At 38.7% G+C, this 25,240-nt stretch overlaps 1 protein-coding gene across 1 annotated transcript in view; it reads right to left on the minus strand.

Moving 5' to 3' along the window:
* Positions 1 to 585: 585 nt before the first annotated feature.
* CYRIB (CYFIP related Rac1 interactor B) overlaps positions 586 to 25,240 on the minus strand; it is a 142,663-nt gene continuing 118,008 nt past the window's right edge. The window contains 9 exon segments of the mRNA XM_049765588.1: positions 586 to 1,332; positions 4,678 to 4,748; positions 5,520 to 5,646; positions 7,180 to 7,259; positions 7,832 to 7,948; positions 11,656 to 11,733; positions 14,152 to 14,267; positions 14,270 to 14,287; positions 19,009 to 19,114. Of these exon segments, the coding sequence (XP_049621545.1) occupies positions 1,269 to 1,332; positions 4,678 to 4,748; positions 5,520 to 5,646; positions 7,180 to 7,259; positions 7,832 to 7,948; positions 11,656 to 11,733; positions 14,152 to 14,267; positions 14,270 to 14,287; positions 19,009 to 19,114 (777 nt within the window). The 3' untranslated portion in view covers positions 586 to 1,268.

Genomic DNA, 25,240 nt, shown 5'->3' on the forward strand with positions numbered 1-25,240 from the left:
CCTTTTTCATAGTCAGTCTTGTAATTCTATTCATTCAGTTCAGACACTTTTCTCACTAAACCACCAGGACGGCTCTTCTAGACAACCGTAAACCAGCTGCCCTCAATTATGAGATTGGAAAGTCATGATTAAGCTCTTATGATCTTACATTGCATGCTAACTATCTACCACTGAAATCATGGTTTTCAATCTTCTTCTGGGCAGTGCCTCTCATACTTACTCTCGTCCTCTCCCTCTATTAAAGGTGGTGGGTCTCCCTTCCACACTCTTTCTTTCTCAATGTTACCTTTCCATTTATGGTAACTGGCGATCAAAAGAGTATAAATTTCCTTCTACTACTAAAATCCATATAAAATAATTAAGAAAGGGCAAGTCAATAACAAAAACCACTGATCTTATTGCATTATCAAGATTTTCAAAACAATTAAATTTGTATACAGAAACAACCATAAACAAAAATACTATTTAAGAGACCCAGCTTTCCCCTAGAAGAGAAAACCATGTAATGTGTATATGCATTCCATAAAAAATAGAGGGAGAGCCTTTATAATTCTAAAAACAAAACATCAGTAAACCAAGCCACACTTAGAAAAATGAAAGCTGATTTTTATTTTATCATCAACAGCCATTCTTAGACATGAACATGCATACGTAATACTCTAGGCACACATCACAGTTTTTAACGTTAGTTAATAAAGGTTAAACACACAACATACATCCTTACCAAAAAAAAGTCAAAATGCAAACTTAAAACTTTAAACAAAAAGTCTTACTAATTTAAAAAACGTTCGTGTTGGGTACCATTTATACAACACACTTAATTTAAACATTGTCATTTTGGCTGCACATGAAAAAAGCGGCAGTAGAAAATAAAGTCATCGAGGGTTTTTAAAGAGCAGAATAGGCAGGTTTGCCATGCAGGAGAAGCAATATTAAATATTAGTTTTCAAAAAAATCCACATTTAAAAATATTTAGTTCAAGTCACAGATTTTTTTCTCAGTAGAGACCCAAATGCAATGCATATTAGCTGCCTAAGATGGCCTGTTGGAAAGGACAAGGTCCCTTCTGAGTATAACTTGACTGATTTTGGCACAGAAAAGAAGTCTTAAGAACAAGAATGTGATTAAAAAAGAGGGAAGAGGGACAGAGGAAAGAAATAAAGAGCAAGAACAAATGAGATAGTAATTGCAATCACTAGAAAACTGTGCATTCTCAGTCATTGCAGAATACTGTCTTCTGTCTACAGCAGGTGCTTATTCCAGAACTGTTATTGCAGCATGGATTTAATTTGCTTGGAGGTAGTCTCATCGTTCAAATGTTTCGTTGTGTACCTTAAAGGTGAAAAGAAAGAAATGAAAAAAACCACTAATTTTAAATAACTGGAAAGCACTATCACTGCAGTGGGTTCTATAACAAAATACACAACTTGTCAAGTGTTCTCTTCCCAAATCACAATAAAAGCATTTTACTGTTGAATGTTTTGCTTCCTGCTACTCTCTGTGGAAGGCAAACTTGAGCAATTTTCAGATAGTCACTGGATAGTCAAAGGAGAGCCACACTATGACAGCACACCCTGATCAAGGACTGGCCTAGGGCCCACGAGATGGCTCAGAGGTATGTCATGTTGTATGTATGTATGACTACTTCCTAGTGTTGACTAGGTCATGACAAGCATAACCATATAAGATCTACTGTTTGAGACAACAGAATCAATACCCAATCTACAACAAGCTGCACAATGGGGATCAGATACACTAGCATTCTGGCGGGTAAAGGAGGGAGATATGGGATGCATGCTGGGAACAGGGGTGGAGGGAGGACAACACTGCTGGTGGGACTACCCCTCATTTATTGTCACTATGTACCTTAGATATCACTGTGAAAGATTTTTAGTTTACTTTGACGACAAAGTAAGTATGGTGGTCAAACCTAGCTGCTCTACTCTCGGTTCTTTTTGACACTACAAGTGATTTCTTGATGACCAACCTCCTCCCATACCAGCACCAGCACCAACCTGTCAGGTATGCAAAAACACTGCAAATGAAATGTGTGATCTCTAGCCTAAAACTAGAATAACTTACAGGCACCACAACCTAACACAACTAATGAGTGTGCACCTCCTAGTCAGAGCAGCAACAGAAGGATGGAGATAAGATCAAAGTCTTTTTCTAAGTGTATCTGCTTTTCTACTAATGAACTATTATTTACCTTTACTCACATTTGAGTTTTGGGTTTTTCTTGGGAGTCGTGGGTGGGGATGGCTGGATCAAATCCAATGGTACTCAAGCTATTTCTGGCCCTGTGTTCAAAAGTGACTCTGGCAGTGCTTAGGGGATCGTATGTGACACTGGGGGTTCAAACCAGAGTCATTAACAGCCACCGGCATACACACAGCAAGTACTGTATTGCCTACACTATTTCTCCAGTTCTAAATTAAATAAAGCAATTATCTAGCACTGAACCTTAATTTCCACCTCTAAGTTTCTCTCTTTTTCTTAGAATCAAAGAAAGACATTCCCAGTTCACCTAGGCATGTTCTCATGCTTTCTCTTAGCTACCAATTATTAAATTGGTGATTCCTACTACATGGAATTTCTGCCAAAACTACAATGTCTCTGTATGCAATTATACTGTATCAAAATTTTAGGTTGCGGGCACTTGGTACTGAGGAAAATAATGGCATGAACATCTCCAGTAAATTGGCTATTCACTAAAAAAAGAAAAAAATTCACGAAAGTCTGGTCCATTTTATACAGTTATAAATAACAATTTTAAGGTACATTAGGAATTAGAAAATGCTTTTTTTTTTTTTCACTTGATATTTGGGCTATATCAGCAGTGCTTAAAAATTACTCCTGGCTTTGAATTCAGAGATGGCTCCTGATGGTGGTTGGAGGATCACATGTGATAAGCATCAAACCCAGATGAGGTTTATGCAAGGCCAGTGCCCAACCCACTCTACTATCTTTCCAGCCCTCTATTTTAATTGATTTGGTTTTTTGAGGGGGTCTTCTCATGATGATAGTAAGAACACCTATGCAGGCATGAAGGTACATGTGTTCAGGCCCAGCAATGTAGTGCTACTCGGGTACTATAATGCTGGGGGATCACCAGGGCCACACCAGTCAGTGCTAGGGGACCATCAAACTCAACAACTCCATTTTCTAGGTATGTACTGTCTTGCTAGTCTTAGAAAATAACTCAACACTCTCCCCTGATGAATATATAGCTAGATATGGCTAACCAGTAGATTAGAAACAAGCTATAAGTGGCTGATTTTGAGTGCTTCCTAGAGTTCCAACGTCATCTACAATCAGGTAGGGTGTCTAATAATAAAATTAGGTAGCTAAACCACCATCCATTAAGACTCTAGAGGTAACAGCCTAGATGTCACATTTTCCCAATCCATCCAGGTACTTCTACAACACCCAAATTTTCAATCATAAAGTTAAGGCCCAGTGCAGGGTAAACATCAAGCATATGGGATGTAAAGGATTAAATCCTATTATGATGAAAATAGATTCCAATGCTTATAAAATTTACTGGTTATACTTATACTACTACTATTACACAGCATCAAGTAAACTGATAAACATTACAAATCTTTTTAGGTTGAGAGGCCAAAGTGAACACAGAGTAGGATAGGACACTTGCCTTGAATAATATCAAGAAGCTACTATATATTTCTGTATTGAAATTGTTTTTTTTTCTTTGCACTTAAATGCAAAATAATCAAGCAATGGAAAAATTTATTTTAAGGAAATTTTAATGCTATCTCTCTACTCTGGATGTTATAATAAATTGTTTATCATTTTATAATGTTCCAGTAGGGGCTAGAATGATAGCACAGCAGGTAGAGCATCTGCCTTGTACAGGTCAATCCAGGTTCAATCCCCGACATTCCATATGGTCCCCAAGCGTGCCAGGAGTAATTTCTGAGTACAGGGCCAAGAGTAATCCTGTTGTGCCTCCAGGTATGGAAAAAAAAATATCCCAGCATTCTTCGGAGCTTAACTGACTACAAGTCTAGGTTGACCAAAAAAAACCATCAAATAATGGTATGTCTGATATACAGAAAGGAACAACACATATCTCTAAATATAAACACTGAAGCATAACCATATTAATAAAAAGAGCTAGCTAGTTAGAAAAGTTTTGTGAGGCATGATTTTGCAAAAAGGTAATTAAAACAATCTACAAGCATAAATAAAACACTCAGCAAGATATATATCAAACAGTTATAGAGGCTATTTCAAATAGAGATTTCAAGATTTCTTCTCTAAATTTTTCTTTTTTTCTGAGCTTTATTTTCTATTATAGCATTGTTATCCACTGAAAAATAAAGTCAGTCCATGCTTCAAGAGGAGTAAAAAATAAACCAACCTTTAACAAAAAAATGGTAGAGCCATTCACACTTGAGCATGCGCGCACACCTACACACACACAAAGCTCTTTCTCTCTCTCTCTCTCGCTCTCTCTCTCTCATACACACACACACACACACACACACACACACACACACACACACACACCATAAGGTCACAAAAATAAAAATACTGTAACGAGTATTTGAAAGCAAGATCACCAATAAATAAGCCCAAATCCTCCAATTTCTAACCTGAACATTCACATTCATAGCCTTTCATATTTAGAAGCATTTTTCTGATTGCACATACCTGAGAGCATTTAGAAGACCTTCTACACTATTAGGAGGCTGGTCCTTAAGAACTTTGATACAACCTTTCATCTAAGAAACAAACAAAAAAAGAAATATAGAAGGTAAGTACACTTTTTAACTAGTATTTACTTTTTCTTTTTGGTTTCGGGGCCACACCTGACAGTGCTCAGGGGTTACTCCTGGCTCTACTCAGGAATCACGCTGGTAGGTTCAGGGGACAATATGGGATACCGGAAATTGAACCCAGTTTGGGTCCTGAGTGGGCTGCAGCCAAGGCAAATGTCCTACCGCTGTGCTATTGCTCTGGCCCAAAATAAGTATTTTGCTGAAGAGGCTTTGCACAAAAGGTAATAAAAGAATAAAACAAAATTTTTTTGGGGGTTTTGGTTTTTGGGTCACACCCGGCAGTGCTCAAGGCTTACTCCTGGCTCTACACTCAGAAATCGCTCCTGGCAGGCTCGGGGGACCATAGGGGATGCCGGGATTTGAACCACCATCATTCTGCGTGCAAGACAAATGCCCTACCTTCATGCTATCTCTCCGGTCCAAAAAGAATAATTTAAAAAAAAAAAAAACTTCTGATATCTATATTGACAAATACGAAAAAAATAAAATAAAATGAGGTTTTGCTACAAGGAAACACTTGAGAAAGTACTATTATCCTTTAATCATTCACTCTATCTGGACAGACTTAAGAAATATAGCAAGATAGGAAGAGATCAATAGCTATCATTACAATAAGCTAGAAAACTTAATTCTATGGCAGGGTAGAGTCTGACAACTCTTAAATAAACGCCTATGATTAACATTGTGGAAACAATACTACATGAAACAACTTACATCAATTTTTGAAGTTTTGGCAAATGCTCCCACTGGGTGTACATGATCATAGAGTATTATGACTCCCACCATTACCCTCAAACAAAATGACACTGTCTCTTCATTTGTAAATCTGCTTCTGTATTCTCTGGAAGATGAAAAAGACACAGATGGAAGAGGCACATCACCAGTTAATGAGCTGATTCAACTATTCAGTTGATGCTATTACGGTGTTCACTTCCCACAGGGATGCTACTAGGAAGTCCCCTCACCTACTCCACAGAGAGTCTGAGATCAGCTGGGTGCTGCAGTAAGCAATTAGACAGTAACCAATTGCCCATACATGGACTCAATTTAGGTGTTCCGTCTTCTTGGGAGAATCACAGAGAAACCAAAAGCAGTACTTTAGAAATTTGGGGATGGATCCTTTCTAACTGTTGTTATAGGCAATGTGACAAAAGTTACTAGCTTAACAAAAAGTGCACCTTGCTATCTGGGGGCTAAGTTGGTATCAAGACATGAGTCCTGAACTTTACATTTACTGAATATGATCATACTCTTCTCATTTGAATAAAAAAGACAAAAGGTAGGATGGCCATAGACTCAGTATGGAGACACCCAGACACAAAAGGCATTGTGCAATTTTTAAAAAGGCCCTTAATAGCCTAGAACCTCACTCTGAAGTAAATAGGATGATGATAACTAGTTGTTCTCTTACTCCGTAAGTTTTTCCAATAAGATGAAATAGTGCAATGGAGGCAGCTGCACAATAATAAAAAGTTATCTATAAAAATCATGTATTATTCAGGGGCTGGAGTGATAGCACAGAGATAGGGCGTTTGTCTGTCTTGCAAGCTGCTGACCGACGACAGACCCCTGACATCCCATATGGTCTCCCAAAGCCAGGGGCTATTTCTGAGTGCATAGCCAGGAGTAACCCCTAAGCGTCACCCCAAAAAACAAACAAAAATTTATTTAAAGAAAATCATATACTGGGGGCCGGAGAGATAACATGAAGGTAAGGCATTTGCCTTTCATGCAGAAGGTTGTCAGTTAGAATCCGGCTTCCCATATGGTCCCCGTGCCTGCCAGGAGCAATTTCTGAGCATGGAGCCAGGAGTTTCCCGAGCACTGCTGGGTGTGACCCAAAAACCACACACAAAAAAAATCATATACTGTAACCCAACTATAATCATGTTTGTAATCGTGGTGCTTAAATAAACTAAAAATAATTATATAGTATTCAAATGCCTGAAGTTAGGGGATGCTTTCTGCCTGCTGAAAAGAAAATCTAGTCAGAAAACACTGGGATATGCATAAAAAATTTAAAAAAAAATGCCTTCACAAAGGAAAAAATCCAAAGGCGAAATTCTTTACTGAAAGGGAAGAATGTTTATGAGATGCATAAGCAAAGAGCTATAGAACTTTCTCATTTAAAAGAGCACAAACCCATTTACTGAAGTCTGATTTAGTCAGCTTGGTCTGCAGCTTCTGAAAACCAACTTTGTACTTCACCGTAAGTTATATTAAGTTGCTCTATACTTTCGTTCTGTTCGTTTTCTTTCATTTCATATTCCTGGCAAACACTTAGTTTCCGTTTTCCAGACATGACACGCTAATGTTAGATAAAAACAACCATTTCAATGGCCTGTTAAAGTAAACAAGATCAACTAATACTCACGGTGTTTCAAGCATGACTCTGCATACGCTAGCCATAGTACTTAGGCAATCTGTAGTATTTTCTATGGGTAAATTTTTATTCTGAAAAAGGATATAGAAAAGACAAGAAAGTAAAATATGATTGTCTTTACAGGTAATTTAAAACTAGCTGACCATGAAATACCCTCAACTTTACAATTTGGTGGGAAAAAATGCACGAGATTCTAGAGGCAATACTTCTTTTTGAGATATAGCTAAGAGCAATCTAGTCAAGCCATTATAACTCAGAGGAGAGATCTTTATATTCTAGCTGGATAAAACTACTGCAACAATCATGAGCCAGAAGCAGGTGAATTTTACTTGAAGGAAGACATTTGAAGACAGGACAAGAACTGAAGAAATAAGAAAGTTGTAATAGAGCCAGTGCGGTAGTACAGCAGATAAAGCATTTACCTTGCCAACAGTCAAGACTAGTTTAATCACCAACACCCCAAATAGTCCCCTAAGAACTGTTACAGGGTGATCCCTGAACACGGAGCCAGGAATAATCACTGAGTGCTGTAGAGTGTGACCCAAAAACAAACTAAAAATCCAACAAAAAATCATGAAGACTTGAAGACATTTTAGACAGAAGGAAGATGGGTGGACAAGATTAGTTCACAGGAAATGCTTACCTCTGAAACAAATTTTGTTGTAGCATCACTTAAGGTTTTCAGCATTGGGGTTGCCTCGGCATAAAACAAAGACATTCGATTTGCCAATTCATTATTAACTTCATTTTCTCCTTCTGCCTGCATGGAAAATAGTCATTAGTATCAGCTTGTAAAATCATTTTGCAGGGTGCCTGTCTCTTAATGCTTACTGAATTCATGTAATAAATAGTTCTCATCAGTTTTATTGCACACATATGTGCGTACACACATAGAAATAAAAAATATTTTAGAAACAGAAAGATTAAAGGGATTTGAGAATGGCTCAGTGATAGAGTTCCTGCTTTACAGAATGAAGCCATGAGTTCACTTATTCCCCGGCTCCAACCTACTTGCTGAGCAAGAATCCAGCAACACTACCATTTTGGATTCCTAATGCCACAAAACGGTGCAAGCACTGCAATTAAAGTGTACAAACACTGCAACTGAGGGCAAAATTCCTGGGCATCACAACAGAAAGAAAAGCCATTGGGAAGCAAAATGAAAATACTAAAAATAGCCGGGCGGTGGCGCTGGAGGTAAGGTGCCTGCCTTGCCTGCGCTAGCCTAGGACGGACCTCGGTTCAATCCCCCGGCGTCCCATATGGTCCCCCAAGAAGCCAGGAGCAACTTCTGAGCACATAGCCAGGAGTAACCCCTGAGCGTCACAGGGTGTGGCCCAAAAACCAAAAAAAAAAAAAAAGAAAATACTAAAAATGGTATTTAGACAAAGAAGCTCAGAGTTAAAGTACATGATCCCTGGCAATAGACACACAGATACACACACAAACACATGACAGTACACTTACAAGAAAAAAGTTAGCTCTTTACTAAGCCTATATTCTCTCTGGAACTTTTATTTCCTCTCTTTCTCTCCTTTTACAGTTCTCTAAGTAAATTTCTTTCAATAAAAACTATTTTGGGGTCAGAGTGATTGATAGCACATCGGTAAGGAGTTTGCCTTGCACGTAACCAACCTGGGACAGACCCGGGTTCTATATCCAGCATCCCATATAGTTCCCCCTGCACTACCCCTCCCCCTCCCCCCCCCCCCCGAGCCTGCCAGGAGCTATTTCTGAGCACAGAACAAGGAGTAACCTCTGACCGCAAACAGGTGTGGTCAAAAAAAAAAATTTCACCATTTTACTTTAAAAGAACGACTACTTTTGGGGAGCCAGAAAGAGATAATGCAGGAGTTACAATGCATGCCTTTCAAGTGGCTGATCATAGTGGGCTGGTTTCAAATCCTGGACATCCTGGACAGTGGAAGGGCCCAGGCAATCCCTTGGTACCACAAGCCTAACATCATTGGCATCTGTGGGCACTAAACACTGGGGTCAGTGGCCCAGATGGCCGAAGAACTAGGATAAGTCCCCATTTTCCCAAAGCACCATTAGGATATCCCCATAAAATATATATAAAGAGTATTTAAAAAATATTAAGCTATTAAATAAACCATTGATATGTAAAAGAACTACTATATGTAAGGAAACATTCTAAAAATATTTAGAAAAAAAAGTAACTAACATTACACCCTGATTCCATTAGAGAAACTCAAGCATCCATGCAAGATCCCTAATAAAAGTGCAGAGAGTTTAAGGGCCAGAGTGATGGCACAGAGGTAAGGCGTTTGCCTTGCGCGCAGCCAACCAGGGATGGACGCAGGTTCTATATAATTCCTGGCATCCCATATGGTTCCCCGAGCCTGCCAGGAATGATTTCTGAGCACAGAGCCAGGAGTAACTGAGCGTCAGTGTGTGTGTGTGGGGTGTGTGTGTGTGGGTGTGTGTGTGTGTGTGTGTGTATGTGTGTGTGTGTGTGTGTGTGTGTGTCGCTGGGGTGTGTGTGTGTGTGTGTGTGTGTGTGTGTGTGTGTGTGTGTGTGTGTGTGTGAGAGAGAGTAGCTGGGTGTGTGTGTATGTGTCCGCAAAAAATTAAATTGCAAAGAGTTTGCCTTTTAGAGAAAAAGAAATGTGAGAGAAAGATTGTTAGACTAGAAGAAACAAAATGAAATTAGGACCCAAAGCTATAGTTAGAGCAGGTAAGGGGCTTGCTTGCATTGCAGACAAACTGGGTTTGATCTCTGGCACTACCGATGGTCCCCCCGAGCCTACCAGGGAGATTCTTGGGTGCAGAGCCAAGAGTAAACCCTCAGCACCATCAGTGTGGCCCCAAAACAAACAATAAGAATTCTTGCTACAGGTGAAGGTGGGCAGTCATAGCAGTATCTCAACCAGACAGGAGTGGGAAGGAATATGTTTACAAATAATCAGGTAGAATGCAATTCTGTATAAGTCTATATATTTCGTATACTAAGGGCATCCTCTAGAAAAAGAAAAGAATGAAAAAGAAGATTGAGGTCATATTTTAGTGCCTCTAATAGTGTCTTAAGATCCTATTTTTCTTTTATACAGATTAGGGAACCACTTAAATGTGTTTGAGAAAAGAAATGACAAGTAATTTCCTAAAGAATGCAAACTGATGACTGTGCAAACTGAACTGAAAAAGAATAAGGCTGGGTCTAAAAACGAGTTCTGTTTGAGAATAGTTACCAAAACGAGTGAGAATTAAGGGTCTTAATTGAGACAGAAGTATTAAGAGATCAAAAGAACAGATTTACAAAAGATTGCATTTGAAAGCAACTGAACTTATCAATAATTACAGAGGGTAAAACAATACAGAGATGACTAATGTTTTTGGTTTTGAATGATTGGGATATGCTATAATTAAGAACTGGCGTTTGGGCCCGGAGAGATAGCACAGCGGTGTTTGCCTTGCAAGCAGCCGATCCAGGACCAAAGGTGGTTGGTTCGAATCCCGGTGTCCCGCGCCGGGTGTGGCCCAAAAACCAAAAAAAAAAAAAAAGAAAAAGAAAAGAAAAGAACTGGTGTTTGCTTTTATTTTAAACAATATGAAAAACACAAAGTCAGCCTCACAGGCTAGAATTAAGTCTGTAACAGAGCCGAGATAAAAGTACACACGCTTGATGGAAAAGAAATCCTACAACCTTCCTACAACCCAAAGAATGTCTAAAGGACATGACATTTTTACTGAAATAAAAAGAAAAAGTCCTCCTTTGTTATTTTTAAAACTTTCTAATGCTTTTTGTATGTACTTCTTACATACTCACAGCATTTATTAAACTTCTAGCGTCACCTAAGCTAACACTAAACATTTCACACTAATTTCAAGAATGCAGACATTCAAAAGTACCTGGAAGAATATTTGCTTTATATTGACAGTTGTACTTAGTCTTTGACTCCTTGCAGGTATAAAAGGATATTTATTAATCAACTTAAGAGGAGAAGGTTAACAAGCTAACAAGCCTAAGAAAAACAGAAAAGATACTACGCTATCCAGACACAACTAGTGGAGGTAGAGAAGTGCTCAGAACCTCAATCACACACTTCTCTCTTGCAAACATTATTATTATTTCTTATGAAAGAATCCTTCCCTAACACTATGATACTTAGTCCATTCTCAGACTATGGAAACAAAAACAAAACAACCCTCATAACCATTAATTCTCAAAACTTTTATAGTGTTCAAGTAAAATATAGTTTTGTAAGGATCAACATTATACACACAAAAGCTTACTGACTTATTGAAGAAGTCACAGAAATTTAAGGGACTAAGGAATAACTAAGAGTAAACACAATATAATTTACTACATATGTTTCTTCCCACAGAGGATTTTTCCACATTACTAACATTTTCATCGGCTTTATCTGAAAAGCAAAAAACATACAAACAAACTAAACAAACACAGAGATGAATTATTACCCAGCTAAATTAAGAGCATTCACTTACTGGAACGTTATTAATCCTCATACGACTCAGTGTTCTTCTATAATAGCTGAAATCATTCTGTATGGCAGGATTTGTCATCTGAAAACATCATTTATGGAAGAAAAAGATATTCAGTATTAAGCGATAGGATAAATAAATGAAAAGTCTAGCAAGCACAGTTTTCACTCGTTAAGAAACCTTCCCCAATCCGCAATCCCATTTACAGAACAAAAACTATTTCTAGAGGAAGAGCACTTGGCTCAGAATGCCTCTATTGCCTGTGAACACTCATTCATTAAAACGTCCAGTGTCCCATGGTCCAACCAGTATGGCGCAGTTCTGTTCTGCAATCCCTGGTGTTACAAGTCACAGCAACAAATCCCAGCAAACGGAATTAAAGGAGTTCAACCCTCAATGTACATTCAAACCAAGCACGAACACACCACAACCCGATGTGTACCATTTGGTTGCACATTTTTAGCACTGCAAATGAGAACTGTGTGCGATTCATACTGGAGCCCACACCACGGCAGGTGTACAATCCCATGTCAATGCAAGATCAATGGCAATGAGGGTGACAAGGATGAAAGCGCTTGCCCTGCATGGGGCAGCCCCAGAAGCAGGTATGGTTCCCAGAGCACTCAACAGCCTCCAGGATCACTCCTGCACACAAAGCCAAAAAGTCCCTGCGTACTGCAGTGTGCCCCACACTCCCATCCCATCACAAAATATATAATAAAACAATGATGGCGGGAAAGGAAATTGTCTGTGTGGCGGGGTTTTGGATCACACCCAGCAGCGCTCGGGTTACTCCTGGCTCTACACTCAGAAATCGCTCCTGGTAGGCTCGGGGGACCATATGGGATGCTGGGATCCTGAACACAGTCCTTCTGCATGCAAGGCAAATGCCTTACCTCCATGCTACTCTCTGACCCCAAAAGGAAATACTTTTAAAAACTAAAATTGGTGGTCAAATATGTTCTTTGCTTAAGTATGGTTAACACTGTACTCAATACTTACAGACCATATAAAACTATTTTTAGTCTTGACAGTATATTTTGTTTTTCAGTTTTTAAAGTCACATACCAAGACAGGTTATTTACCAAAAAGATTCTTATCAAATAAAATCAAGAAGGGAATGTACAGAGATATTTGGGTTAGTGCAATCGTATATATGGGGGACTGGAAGATAGTGCAGTGGATTAGGGCATATGCCTGGGCACTGTGCCCACCTGAGTTCTTTCTGGAACCACAAGGAGGGAAGCAGCCCTGGAGGACCACCAGCAACCAGCAGGATGGCACAAGTAATCCTCGGACCCCCAGGAGCTGAGCAGTACTGGAATCCTCTGGCTTTGCCTGACGGGCCAAAAAATAACTGGTGGGGCACCCTAAGCACCACTTATGAGACTCAAAATAAACAGCACACAAATGAGAAGAGAGTGTTATTCAATAGGCGATTGTCCAAACAAATCATTTGTGTTCAATGTATTATAAAAGAGAACAGTTGTGGGGCTAGAGAGATAGCACGAAGGTAGGGCGTTTGCCTTGCACGCAGGACGGTGGTTCAAAAAATCCCATCTGGCATCCCATATGGTCCCCCAAACCTGCCAAGAGCGATTTCTGAGCGTAGAGCCAGGAGTAGCCCCTGGAGCGCTGCTGGGTGTGACCCAAAATCAAAAAAAAAAAAAAAAAAAAAAAAAGTGATCAGTTGTCTATGAAACAATCATAAAATGCTTGAGTTAGAAATCCAAGTCTTGGGGCCGGAGAGATAGCATGGAGGTAAGGCGTTTACCTTTCATGCAGAAGGTCATCTGTTCGAATCCTGGCGTCCCATAAGGTCCCCCTTGCCTCAGGAGCAATTTCTGAGCATGGTAGCCAGGAAAAACCCCCTGAGCACTGCCGGGTGTGATCCAAAAACCACCAAAAAAAAGAAAAAGAAAGAAAAAGAAATCCAAGTCTTCCATTTGGGGGGGGGGGGGGGGTCACACCTGGCAGCGCTCAGGGATTCCTCCAGGCTCCATGCTCAGAAATCGCTCCTGGCAGTCTCGGTGGACCGTATGAGATGCCAGGATTCGAACCACCATCCTTGTGCATGCAAGGCAAATGCCCTACCTCCATGCTCTCTCTCCAGCCCCTTCCTTTTTTTTTAATGTCTCATATTTTTTATTTATTTTTTTTTAAATAATTTTTATTTTGACCCAAGTGAACTACAAATCTTTCACAGCAACATTTAGTATTAAGTTACATCGTGACATTGAATCAGAGGCATTCCCACCACCAGTGTTGTCCTCCCTCCATCCCTGTTCCCAGCATGCATTCTTCCCTTTTTATAGACAAGGTACTTCATGGAGTTTGGGGGGAGAGTGGAGAAGAAAAAGTAGAGTGTGAAGAGAACAGAGGAAAGGGGGAGGGAAGAAAAGGAGGAAGAAGAAAGAGTCCTTGAACTTCTTCCAGGTCCTCACTGCGTGATCTGTGATTTTCAAAGATCCGGCTAGGCACAATGTGTATATATCTTACCTTCAGTTCATCAAACCGAAGTGTGAAGTGCAGAATCTCCGCAAACTGCTTAGCAAGAGCCTGCTCTCGCTCCAGATGCTGGGTCGGAGAATACGGTGTGCTTGTCAAGGCTCCAGGAGACCTCTTAATGCTGCTTCTAAAGGGGAAAAAAGAAGAGTAAAAGGCTGTTTTTCTCATTGCTGTCAAAAAGTATACTACTTTCAAAGAATATTTTTGATTCCCACAAAAGTAGCCCCCATAAAAGCCAGACTATGTGAGTGCAATCACACAGAATATTGTCTAGATTACCCTAGATACCTAGATGAAATAGTCTCTATCAGTGGTCCTCAAACTATGGCCCCGTGGGCCACATATATTGTATTTGTATCTGTTTTGTTTCTTCATTGCAAAATAAGATATATGCAGTGTGCATAAGAATTCGTTCATAAGTTTTGTTTTTACTACAGTCAGACCCTCCAATGGTCTGAGGGACAGTGAACTGGGCCCCTGTTTAAAAAGTTTGAGGATCCCTGCATAGAACTGAATATTGGGAAGGAAAGAAAACAAGAAGACAAGGAAGAAAAGACAGATGCGAGGTAACAGAATCGAGGGCCTCAGACACATTAGCAAATAGAGGAGTGGTATATCAATGTATCTAACCCACAAAACCAGCAGCACTGTAAGCATGAGATCAAATTCAATAACCAAACTTAAAAATGTACCTGTCAGGGCTAGAGAGATAGCAGAGGGGTAGGGCGTTTGCCTTACATGCGGCAGACCCGCAAGGGACCAGGTTTGATTCCCGGCATCCCATATGGTCCCCCCAGCCTGGCAGAGGCATTTCTGAGTGCAGAGCCAGGAGTGACCCCTGGGCTCCGCTGGGTGTGATCCAGAAACCAATCAATCAGTGAATCAATCAATAAAGTTTTAAAAAAAATGTGCCTGTCAAGGAGGCAGGCTAAAGGTAAGAGGGAACCCAGAGACAGTGGTGGAGGGTAGATGACACTGATGGTGGGACTGGTATAGAAAGACTGTAAGCCGGAAACTCAACTCTTAATAACTTTGAAAATCATGGTATCTTAGCAAAAAAAAAAAAAAAAAAAAGTAACACAAAAAATATAAAAGGACAAGAACTTTAAAAGGATTAATTCAATTTTATAATTATCAAACCCAAATTTAAAGTAATTCAGGGGGCCGGGCGGTGGCGCTAAAGGTAAGGTGCCTGCCTTGCCTTCGCTAGCCTTGGACGGACCGGACCGCGGTTCGATCCCCCGGTGTCCCATATGGTCCCCCAAGCCAGGAGCAACTTCTGAGCACATAGCCAGGAGTAACCCCTGAGCGTTACCGGGTGTGGCCCAAAAACCAAAAAAAATAAAAAAATAAAAAAAAAAAATAAAGTAATTCAGAATGTCTGTTTATTTATTTTTTTTTTTTTTATGGGCCATAGCTGGCAGTGCTCAAGACTCACCCAGGAATTAGTCCTGGTGGTGCTTAGGGGACCCTATGGGATGCCAGGGATCGAACCCATGTTTACTGTGTGGAAGGCAAAATGCCCTTTCCACTCTCAAGCTGGCCCAGAAAGGACACATTTTCTATTACTTTCCCCATTTCCCACAACCTGAGATTTGGCCTTATAAAATGGTAATTGTGACCTGCTGCTGAGTAATTTCCTCAAGGCACTGTGCCAATTCAGTCTAATTTCTACATGGTTAATCTCTGTGATTTCATTGAGAAGGTGCTGCTGTTTACTCATTCTTTGAGAATTTATTGCTGTATATTCATAATAGAAACGGTTTTCTTTCAGCTACTAAAGGAAAGTAGATCATTTAATTATCATCACTCTGAGCGTCTTAGCACTGGCACTTCAGAACCATACTATAAATATTCTATTTCATTACAGTATGTAAAACAACTCTTCGAAAAAGGAAGGTCAGACTGGTAGTGCTTTAAAATATAAATATGGATTTTCCCTTAAAAGTGAAAATCCTAGAAATCAAAGTAATTTAGTTATAGATTACAGAAAAACTGCTGGAACATATTCAAGTAAGAGCTTAAAGTTAGATATGACATTAATATGAAGTGTCAGACTATTAAATGATCGTCTAAATGATCGTCTATTAATGATGATAAATTTGTCAACCTCAACCTTAACTTAAACAAAAAAAAAACAGTAATCATACTATTTTTAAAGACATATTATAAACCAACCTCTATACTATACACTTAAACTTATTTCTTATTTAATTATTACCATCAACTATGAAATGGACATTACAGGAAGAAAAGGTTGAGTTTCTGTCCCTAAAGGTATAGCTCAGACTCAACAATCCTACTCTTTCCATCACGATAAACTCCCTCTCAAATAAAGCAATATTCTCCTACTCCCTGCAACCTTATAAACATCTATACATATCTACCAATAGTAGATACTTCTTAAGTATTCATTATGTACTAAGCTAGACAATTCAAATAAAATAATAAATTATTAAATTATAAATTAAATAAATTATAAAAAATAAATAATTCTAATAAAAAAGCATAAGTGATGCAAATATATCTATCTGACCTATTATTTGTCTATCTTTATTAACAAATTATCATTGTTTTTCTATTTAATGGTTGATACAGCACATAAGAAAAACAGCAATTCTCTAATATTATGAAAAAACTAAGCACATCTTTAATTGAACTTCAATTTTAAAACAGAAGTTGTAAACACAAATGGACAACTAGCTATTAATATTAATCAAGCATAAGGGAAACAAGATGTAAGAAAGCTGGGCTATAAAAAAGCAATGAGGACTTGCTATCATAAAGAAAGGCACTTGTCCTAACAAATAGGCACAGGTAACTGTCACTTAGTTATGGCCTACTTAAATGCAGAGCAGTTGATCGATTTGTTGCCTAAGCTGTTCACTTTTCCAAAACAGGGAAGACTTAAAAACAAAACAAACATTAATTATGACTGATTTTGAAGTGAAGCTATAAAAATTTATAAAGCTATGAGTTAGGCAAATTGTATCTCAGGTCTAATTTTAGCCAAAGTGAATCTGATATCTACCTTGGAATATGGTTTCCTCACCAAACTGCCAATGTTCATTTATTATATATGTAACATATTTACTACTCAAAAATCAAAACTATATTAAAAACAGATATCAAGCGCTTAAATTTAAATGTTGTAAGTTTCTTACACACCCATAGAGCTCTACCCTCCTACACTCACAAATACATACAAATTCTCCCATTGACATCTTTAAAATTATACAAGTAGCTAAATGACTAAATCTGACCTGCTGCACCTCCAGTTTCTTCAAGAAAGGGAATTCCTTCCTTTTCTTACTTATTGTACTGGAGGTACAATTCCAATCACTGAGTAATTTTTCCCATGGGAGAATAACAACAAGCAGTTCTTTCCTATATTAGCAACTCCCTAAAGAACTATGGATAATGTCATTAGCTTCCTCTTTCATACAGCAGTGTAGTTTTAGATACTGAGCTGAAAATAAGAATTTTAAGAACAGATAAATATAAATAACCCAAGGGTCTGAAGAGAAATTTTACCAAATGGCTTATTATACACTAGGACCCCTTAGGATTCAAGGAAATCGAGAATTTGCTAAAGAAATAGTAAAATTGTCTTAAAGACTTGAGTTCAGAGGAAAAATAAGACTGATTGATAGCACAAAAATCACAGTGTCTAAAAGAAAAGAAAAAGGAGAAAGAGAAGAACAATGTCTGCCACAGAGAGGACAGGTGAGAGGGCAGGAAGAAAACTGGGGACATAATAAATGTGCACTGGTGAAGGGTGTTTTACCCTGTATGACTGAAGCTCAATCAAGAACAACTTTTGTGTATCTCACAATAATTCAACTGAAGAATTTATTTATAAAATGTTATGCTATCAAAAAAAAGTTATGCTATTATCTAATAGACTGACAAGTTTACTTTACTTTGAATCTAGCAAAGTGATCTAAAAAGTACTAAAGTACCGTATTTTCTGGCGTATAAGACGACTTTTAAAACAAAAAAAAGTGGGCCCGGAGAGAAAGCACAGCGGCGTTTGCCTTGCAAGCAACCGATCTAGTTCCAAAGGTGGTTGGTTCGAATCCCGGTGTCCCATATGGTCCCCCGTGCCTGCCAAGAGCTATTTCTGAGCAGACAGCCAGGAGTGACCCCTGAGTACCGCCGGGTGTGACCCAAAAAACAAAAAACAAAAACAAAACAAAACAAAAAAAAGTCAACCGAAAAATCGGGGGGTCGTCTTATACGCCAAGTATATCCCGAAAAATGTTTCAAAATGCCGCTAAACGAAAATTGTATGAATATTGCCACAAAACAAATTTTCCAACTCGATCCTGCACCAATCACTGCCAGGCTGCTTGGACTGCCTCTCTGACTCAGCCAATCCAAGCAGGCTTTGGATGCATGCAAATGAGACATTGTTCTGCACCAATCACTGCAAGGCAGCTCGAACCGCCTCTCGAACTCAGCCAATCCAAGCAGGTTTTTGATGCATGCAAATTAGACAATGTTCTGGACCCGAATCTACACTGTCAAAAGCCTGCTCAGAAGGGCCAGAGTCAGAGAGGAAGTCTATGACAGTAGAACCTTTGGACCTTTGCTGGTTGTGATTGGCTCACTGTGGGACATACAGTTGAGGCACAGGAACGTTCTGTCTGATACAGCGAATATAGGCCTACACCTATGTTTTAACTGCAAAATTAGGGAGTCGTCTTATACGCCGGAAAATATGGTACTAAAGATCTAAAGTACTCTATATTTCAGTGTCAATACATGTCTTCACTTTGGAAATGAATTTTACATATGTATGTGTGTATATATGTTTATACATATAATTAGAAACCTTCAACTTACCTAACCTCTGAGAAAATTCATAAAATTTCTTTAATTTTCCTACTAGTGGAACAACGGCACCCCATGCCTTTTCTTGCAATTTCTCATCTGCTGGATGCTGGATTGCCTTCAAAATCCAAAGATTAAGAATAGTTATTATTTCAAACAACCAGAACTAATATAATTTCCACTAGACTATAGTTTTAGCAAACACAGAGAAAACCCTAGTATCTCTATGAAAATACCAAATCATGAACCCTAGAAATATGAGAGTGGGCATTCTCAAACCCTTTCACACTCTAAACATGCTAAATTACATTTTAATTAACCCTTGTACAATAAACACAATGAAATTTTAAAAGAAATGTAAGTAAATATTTTGTATATAATAAAGACTTGTGGAAATATCTGTATATTTTAATATTCGGGAAATAAACAGAAATGTTAAAATTGCTTTATTTTAAAAAGTCTATTCAAATTTCCCTGCAAGAATTAAAAAAAAAAAAAAAAGGCCACTCTTCCTCTCATAAAAATGCTATGGAAGGGCCGGGAAGGTGGCGCTAGAGATAAGGTGTCTGCCTTGTAAGCGCTACCAAGGAACGGACCGCGGTTCGATCCCCCGGTGTCCCATATGGTCCCCCCAAGCCAGGGGCGATTTCTGAGCACATAGCCAGGAGTAACCCCTGAGCGTCAAACGGGTGTGGCCCAAAAAAAAAATGCTATGGAAAATGTAAAGGCCCTTTTTTTAGTTTGTTTGTTTTTGTTTTTGTTTTTGTTTTTCATCTTTATTTAAACACCGTGATTACAAACATGATTATAGTTGTATGATTACAGTCATGTAAAGAACACCCCCCTTCACTGGTGCAACATTCCCACCACCAATTTCCCAGATCTCCCTCCTCCCCACTTCCCTACACCTGTACTTGAGACAGGCTTTCTACTTCCCTCATTCATTCACATTGTTATGATAGTTTTCAGTGTAGTCATCTCTGCAACTGCACTCATCACTCTATGTGATGAGCTGCATGTCCTGAGCTGCACCTACCAGCCCTCATCTCTTCAAATTTCCCTGCAAGAATTAAAAAAAAAAAAAAAAGGCCACTCTTCCTCTCATAAAAATGCTGTGGAAAATGTAAAGACCCTTTTTTTTTCTGGTTTTTGGTTTTTGGGCCACACCCAGCAGCAGTCAGGGCATGCTATCTCTCTGGCCCCAAGGCCCAGTTTTTTAATTAGCCAGTCTATCATGATATATCTTAGCTAACCTTGTAATATTTTTTTTTCTCCTTTGACAACATTTTTAACTACGTTAGGTAATACTTTTAGCATAGCAACAATTACTGATAGCCCTGAATGCAAAAAAAAAAAAAAAAAAACCATTTAGTAAATGTCAATGGTGAGGGTTGTCATGAGACGGGGATTAAAACTCTCATCAAAATGTTAAATTAAATTCAAAACAGATTAGAGCAATAGTACAGTAGGCAGGGTGCTTGTCTAGCACATGGCTGACCAATGTTTGTTTGCTGGCATCTATCTTGATCTACCAAGCCCCACCAGGAAAGATCCCTGAGCACTGCAAGTGTGGCCAAGAAACAAACTAACAAAAATACATCAAAATACAAATGGAATGTTCCCACTTCCTTCTTTAGTGATTTGTGCTACACTTTTTTTTTCTCCCGCACCCCCCTTCTTCTACACTTGATACTATCCTAAATATAATTTAGGGTGATGTTTATAATGATGGTAGGGATTGGAGAGATAGTAGTACAGCAGGTAGGGTGCTTGCTTGAACATGGTCGAACCAGGTTCAATCCTCAGTACCCCAATCTGGTCTCAAGTCCCGCCAGAACTGATCCCGAAGCACAGAGCCAGGAGTAAGCCACAAGCATCGCCACATGTAGTCCCAAAACATGAGAATGTTTCTAATGATAAATTCTCAGTTTGTTACATGTCAGACATGATGCTGTGCTATTTACACAAATAATCTAATATTGCATTCACATTTCCACTCCTATGAGTAAAGGTCCTTTTCTTTACATTTACTTTCCTCTTAAAGGAATTCTCTAAAACATAATGATGAAAGAATGATTTTATAGCCAATTAACACAATTCAAACTGATGTCCAAATAAGGCAATAGATGTATATTAAAATTGCAGCGATTAAATGTATGACTAGGGTCAGAGATAGTAAAGCTGGTAGGGTGCTTTCCTTCCTTGCACATAGCTGAACAGAGTTCAATCTCCAGCACTGCAAATGGCTCCCAAAATGCTGCCAGGAGTGTCCCTGAGCAGAGAGGCAGAAGTGGACCCATTCCCCCTTTCATCCCCCCCCCAAAAAAAACAAAACAAAACAAAACAAAAAAAAAAACAAACTTTGTGGGATCAAGAAAGTATAGGGGAGTTAGAGTACTTGCCTTACATCTAGTCAACCCCACAGCTAAGAACAGCCCCAGATGGGTGTGAACCCAATACAAAACAATAAAAAACAAGAACACTTATGTCTTCAAGGCTGGGATAAAGCTCAGTAGAGTGGTAGAATACTTTGCACGTCGAAGGCCTTGGATTTAACCTCTGGCCCCCCCCCAAAAAAAAAAACTTAAAAAAAACCCTCACAACTATCATAAATAGTTGATTAATAAAACAATCAATTTGTTATCATAAATAGAAAGCACCTCTGCTTTCTACTATAAAGAACTGCTTGACAATGACATTCACTTATTATCAAATACACTTATAAACCAATTAAGTCTTCATGATGACCTCTCATAGTAAAAGTAGCAGTTCCTTGATCATATAACCAGATTCTGCTTCTACACTTACTTTATGATTTTATTATTCAGCACTCCTTGCTGCTTATCTAAGCCAAGCATTAATAAGCATCTTTCAGTGGAAATTCCAACGGCTTGATTATATATACCTTTATTTACTTATCCCCTATTTACTTGAACACTGTTCTTAAGCCATCACTTGCCTTATATAAGATGTTTAAAATCTTAAGCATCTTACAGTCCCTAAGGACCACTGCCAAAATTCACGCCTATGAAGAGCTAAAAACAACTGAGTACTAGCAGCTCTCTTTTTTTTTTTTTCTTTTTGGGCCATACCCAGTGACACTCAAGGGTCACTCCTGGCTTGGGGGATCAAGCCGTTGTCCGTCCTAGGCTAGCAGATGCCTTATGGCCTGCGCCACCACTCTGGCCCCTCAAATGCTGTTTTTAACAATCTTTCTAGCTTTATATTTCTTTTTTTTTCTTTAATAATCTATTTAAGCACCATGGTTTACAGAAATGTTCCTGTTTGAGTTTCAGTCATAGAACGTACACAACCCCTCACCAGTGTAAATTTCCTACTACCCCCATTCCCCCCACATATCTGTCTTCGAGATAGAAATTCTATTGCTCTACCACTGTCATTTTAGTTGTCAGTGCAATTAATGCTCCAACTGCACTCACCACTCTTTGTGGTAAGATTCATATCATGGGCTGGTCCTTCTAGCCCTCCTTTCTTTCTATTGTCCCTGGATTAATAATACTCATACTGCCTTTTATTTTTCTTATACCCACAAATAAATGAGACTATTCTATGTCTATCTGTCTCCCCTTAACTCATTTCACTCGGCATAATAATCTCCATCCATCTATATATAGGCAAATTTCATAACTTCCTTTTTCCTAGCAGCTGCATATATATTGTATATATGTACCAGTTTCTTTAAGCACTCATTTGTTACCGGGAACCTGGGTTGTTTCTCGATTCTAGTTATTGTGCTGCAATAAACATGCGAGTGCAGATGGCATTTTTGTATTATGTTGTTGTATTCCTAAGGTCTATCCCTAGGAGTGGTATTGCTGGATCATACAGAAACTCAATTTCCAGTTTTCTTGAGGAATATCCATATTATTTTCCACAAAGGCTGGACTAAACAGCAGCAGTGAATGAGAGTTCCTTTCTCCCTACATCCACGGAGCACTAGTTGTTCTTGTTGTCTATGATGTGTGCCAATCCCTGTGAGAAGATACCTCATTGTTGTTTTGATTTGCATCTCCCTTACGATAAGTGATGTAGAGCATTTTTCATGTTTCTTCTTTGAGGAAATGTCAGTTCATTTCTTCTCCCCATTTTTTTATGGAATTAGATGTTTGTTTGGGTTTTTTCTTCTTATTTAGTCCTGCCCTGTGTATCTTGTATATCTTAGTAATAAGCCCTTTATCAGACAGGAATTGAGTGAATAGTTTCTCCCACTCTGTGGGTGACATTTATATCTTAGTCACTATATCTGTTGAAGTGCAGAAGCTTCTTATTTTAATGTAGTTCCATGTGTTTAGTTTGCTTCCACTTGCTTAGACAGTGGTGTTTCCTCCTTGAAGATGACTTTAGTGTCAATGTCATGGAGCATTTTGTCTGTATGTTCTATATACCTTATAATTTCAGGTGTTATCAATCCATTTTGATTGGACCTTTGTGCATGGTGTTAGAGAGGTCTGATTTTGCTTTTTTAATGCATGTGGCTGACTAGTTGTCCCAGCACCATTTGTTGGAATACTACATAGCTGTTAGAAAAAATGAAGTCATAAAATCGGCTTTTACACAGATGAATATGGAAGTATTATGCTGAGCAAAGTGAGTCAGGGAGTGAAATAGACATAGAAGGATCATACGAATTTGGGAGATAAAAATAAGATAGCAGAGTAATAATATTCAAAGACAACAGAGATGAGGGCCAGGAGGACTGGTCCATGATAGGAAGCTTGCCACAAATAGTGGAGACTGAGTGCACTTAGGGCAGAGAAGGGACTACTATGACAATGATATTTGGAAAAGATCACTGGACGCAAGAACTGGGTGCTGAAAGGCTATAGAGTAGGCACGATACCCCTCTAGTAATGCAAAAATGTCAAAAGTGTCAAAAGAGAGAAGTAAATTGCCACAGGAAAAAAAAGGGCAGGTGGGAACTGAAGACATTAGAGGCAGAAAATATGAAATGTTAAGACTTTGTATGATTGAAACCATCATGAACAACTTTTTTACTATCTCACAGTGGGGCTGGAGTGGTAGCACATCAGAAGCGATTTCTGAGCACAGAGCCAGGAATACGCCCTGAGCGAGGATGGTATAGCCCTAAAACAAACAAACAAACACTATCTCAGGGTGATTCAACTGAAAAATTTATTGGAAAAAAAAATAAAAAATTTATTGGGGGGGAAGAAAGTGATAGCACTGAGGGTAGGGCATTTGCCTTGTGCGCAGCTGACCCGGGTTCAATATGGTCAAACCAGAATCCCCTATGATCTACCGAAGAGCACAGATCCAGGAGTTGTTAACCCCTGAGTGTTTACCAGGTATGGCTCAAAAACCAAAAATAAAAATAAAATAAAGCATTAAAGTTAAAAAAAAAAAAAGAATATTTTAGGGGAAGAAAGTGCAGCACAGGAGAGATTGAATCAAAATTCATTTAATTTATAATTTTTCACAATTCAGTAGATACCAACTATTAATCTAAACTAGAGGCTATGAAATCACTTAATTCTCTCCTCCTTTACATTAAACATTTAACTAGTAATTAGAGCCTGTGGCCTTTTTCCAAAATATCTCTTTGATCATCATCTTCAGGTTCAATACTTAATTCTGCTTTCATAAACACTGTCATTAAAGAAATTAGGTATGGAACATAAATTCACTAGAATGATCTCTGATCATCTTAGTTTGGGGGGAAAATAATCAGAGCAGAAGCAGGGAATGAAGATAAAGGTTTGGACTTAGCCCTACAGAATATGATAATAATAAAAAGTTTAGAAATTAAGAAGTTCTTTGGACAATAATAAGGCACCTAATTATGTGCATATCCTGGAAAACCAAAAGAAAAACAACATAATTAAGTGCTAGAATAAATCCAGTTCCAGAAAAGGTACAGAACCAAAAGCAGAAATTGACCAAAGACAGCAAAGTTAGTTGTGGTAAAAAGTAGAACACAGCCTCTTCTGAAAACAGAAAAAAACTGGAAAAGCTCAGGGGACTGAGAGAAGTTGACAAAAACCACACAAACATTTGTTCTGTGCTATGAAGTCATCACACAGAGCTGCAGAGTCCAGACTACAGAGAGTGCCTTGGTTTCTTCTAGGAAGCTAAGAACAGAAAATTTAAAGTGCCCAAACAAAAAAGCTACAATACTATAGAATAAAACTCTCTCCAGGTATACTGTACATTTCAGTTGTAAGAAAAATCATGTATGCAAAATTCTTTACTGTACACAAATCAT

This window comes from Suncus etruscus, chromosome 19 (genome assembly GCF_024139225.1).
Source record: "Suncus etruscus isolate mSunEtr1 chromosome 19, mSunEtr1.pri.cur, whole genome shotgun sequence".
In the NCBI taxonomy this organism is placed as follows: Eukaryota; Metazoa; Chordata; class Mammalia; order Eulipotyphla; family Soricidae; genus Suncus; species Suncus etruscus.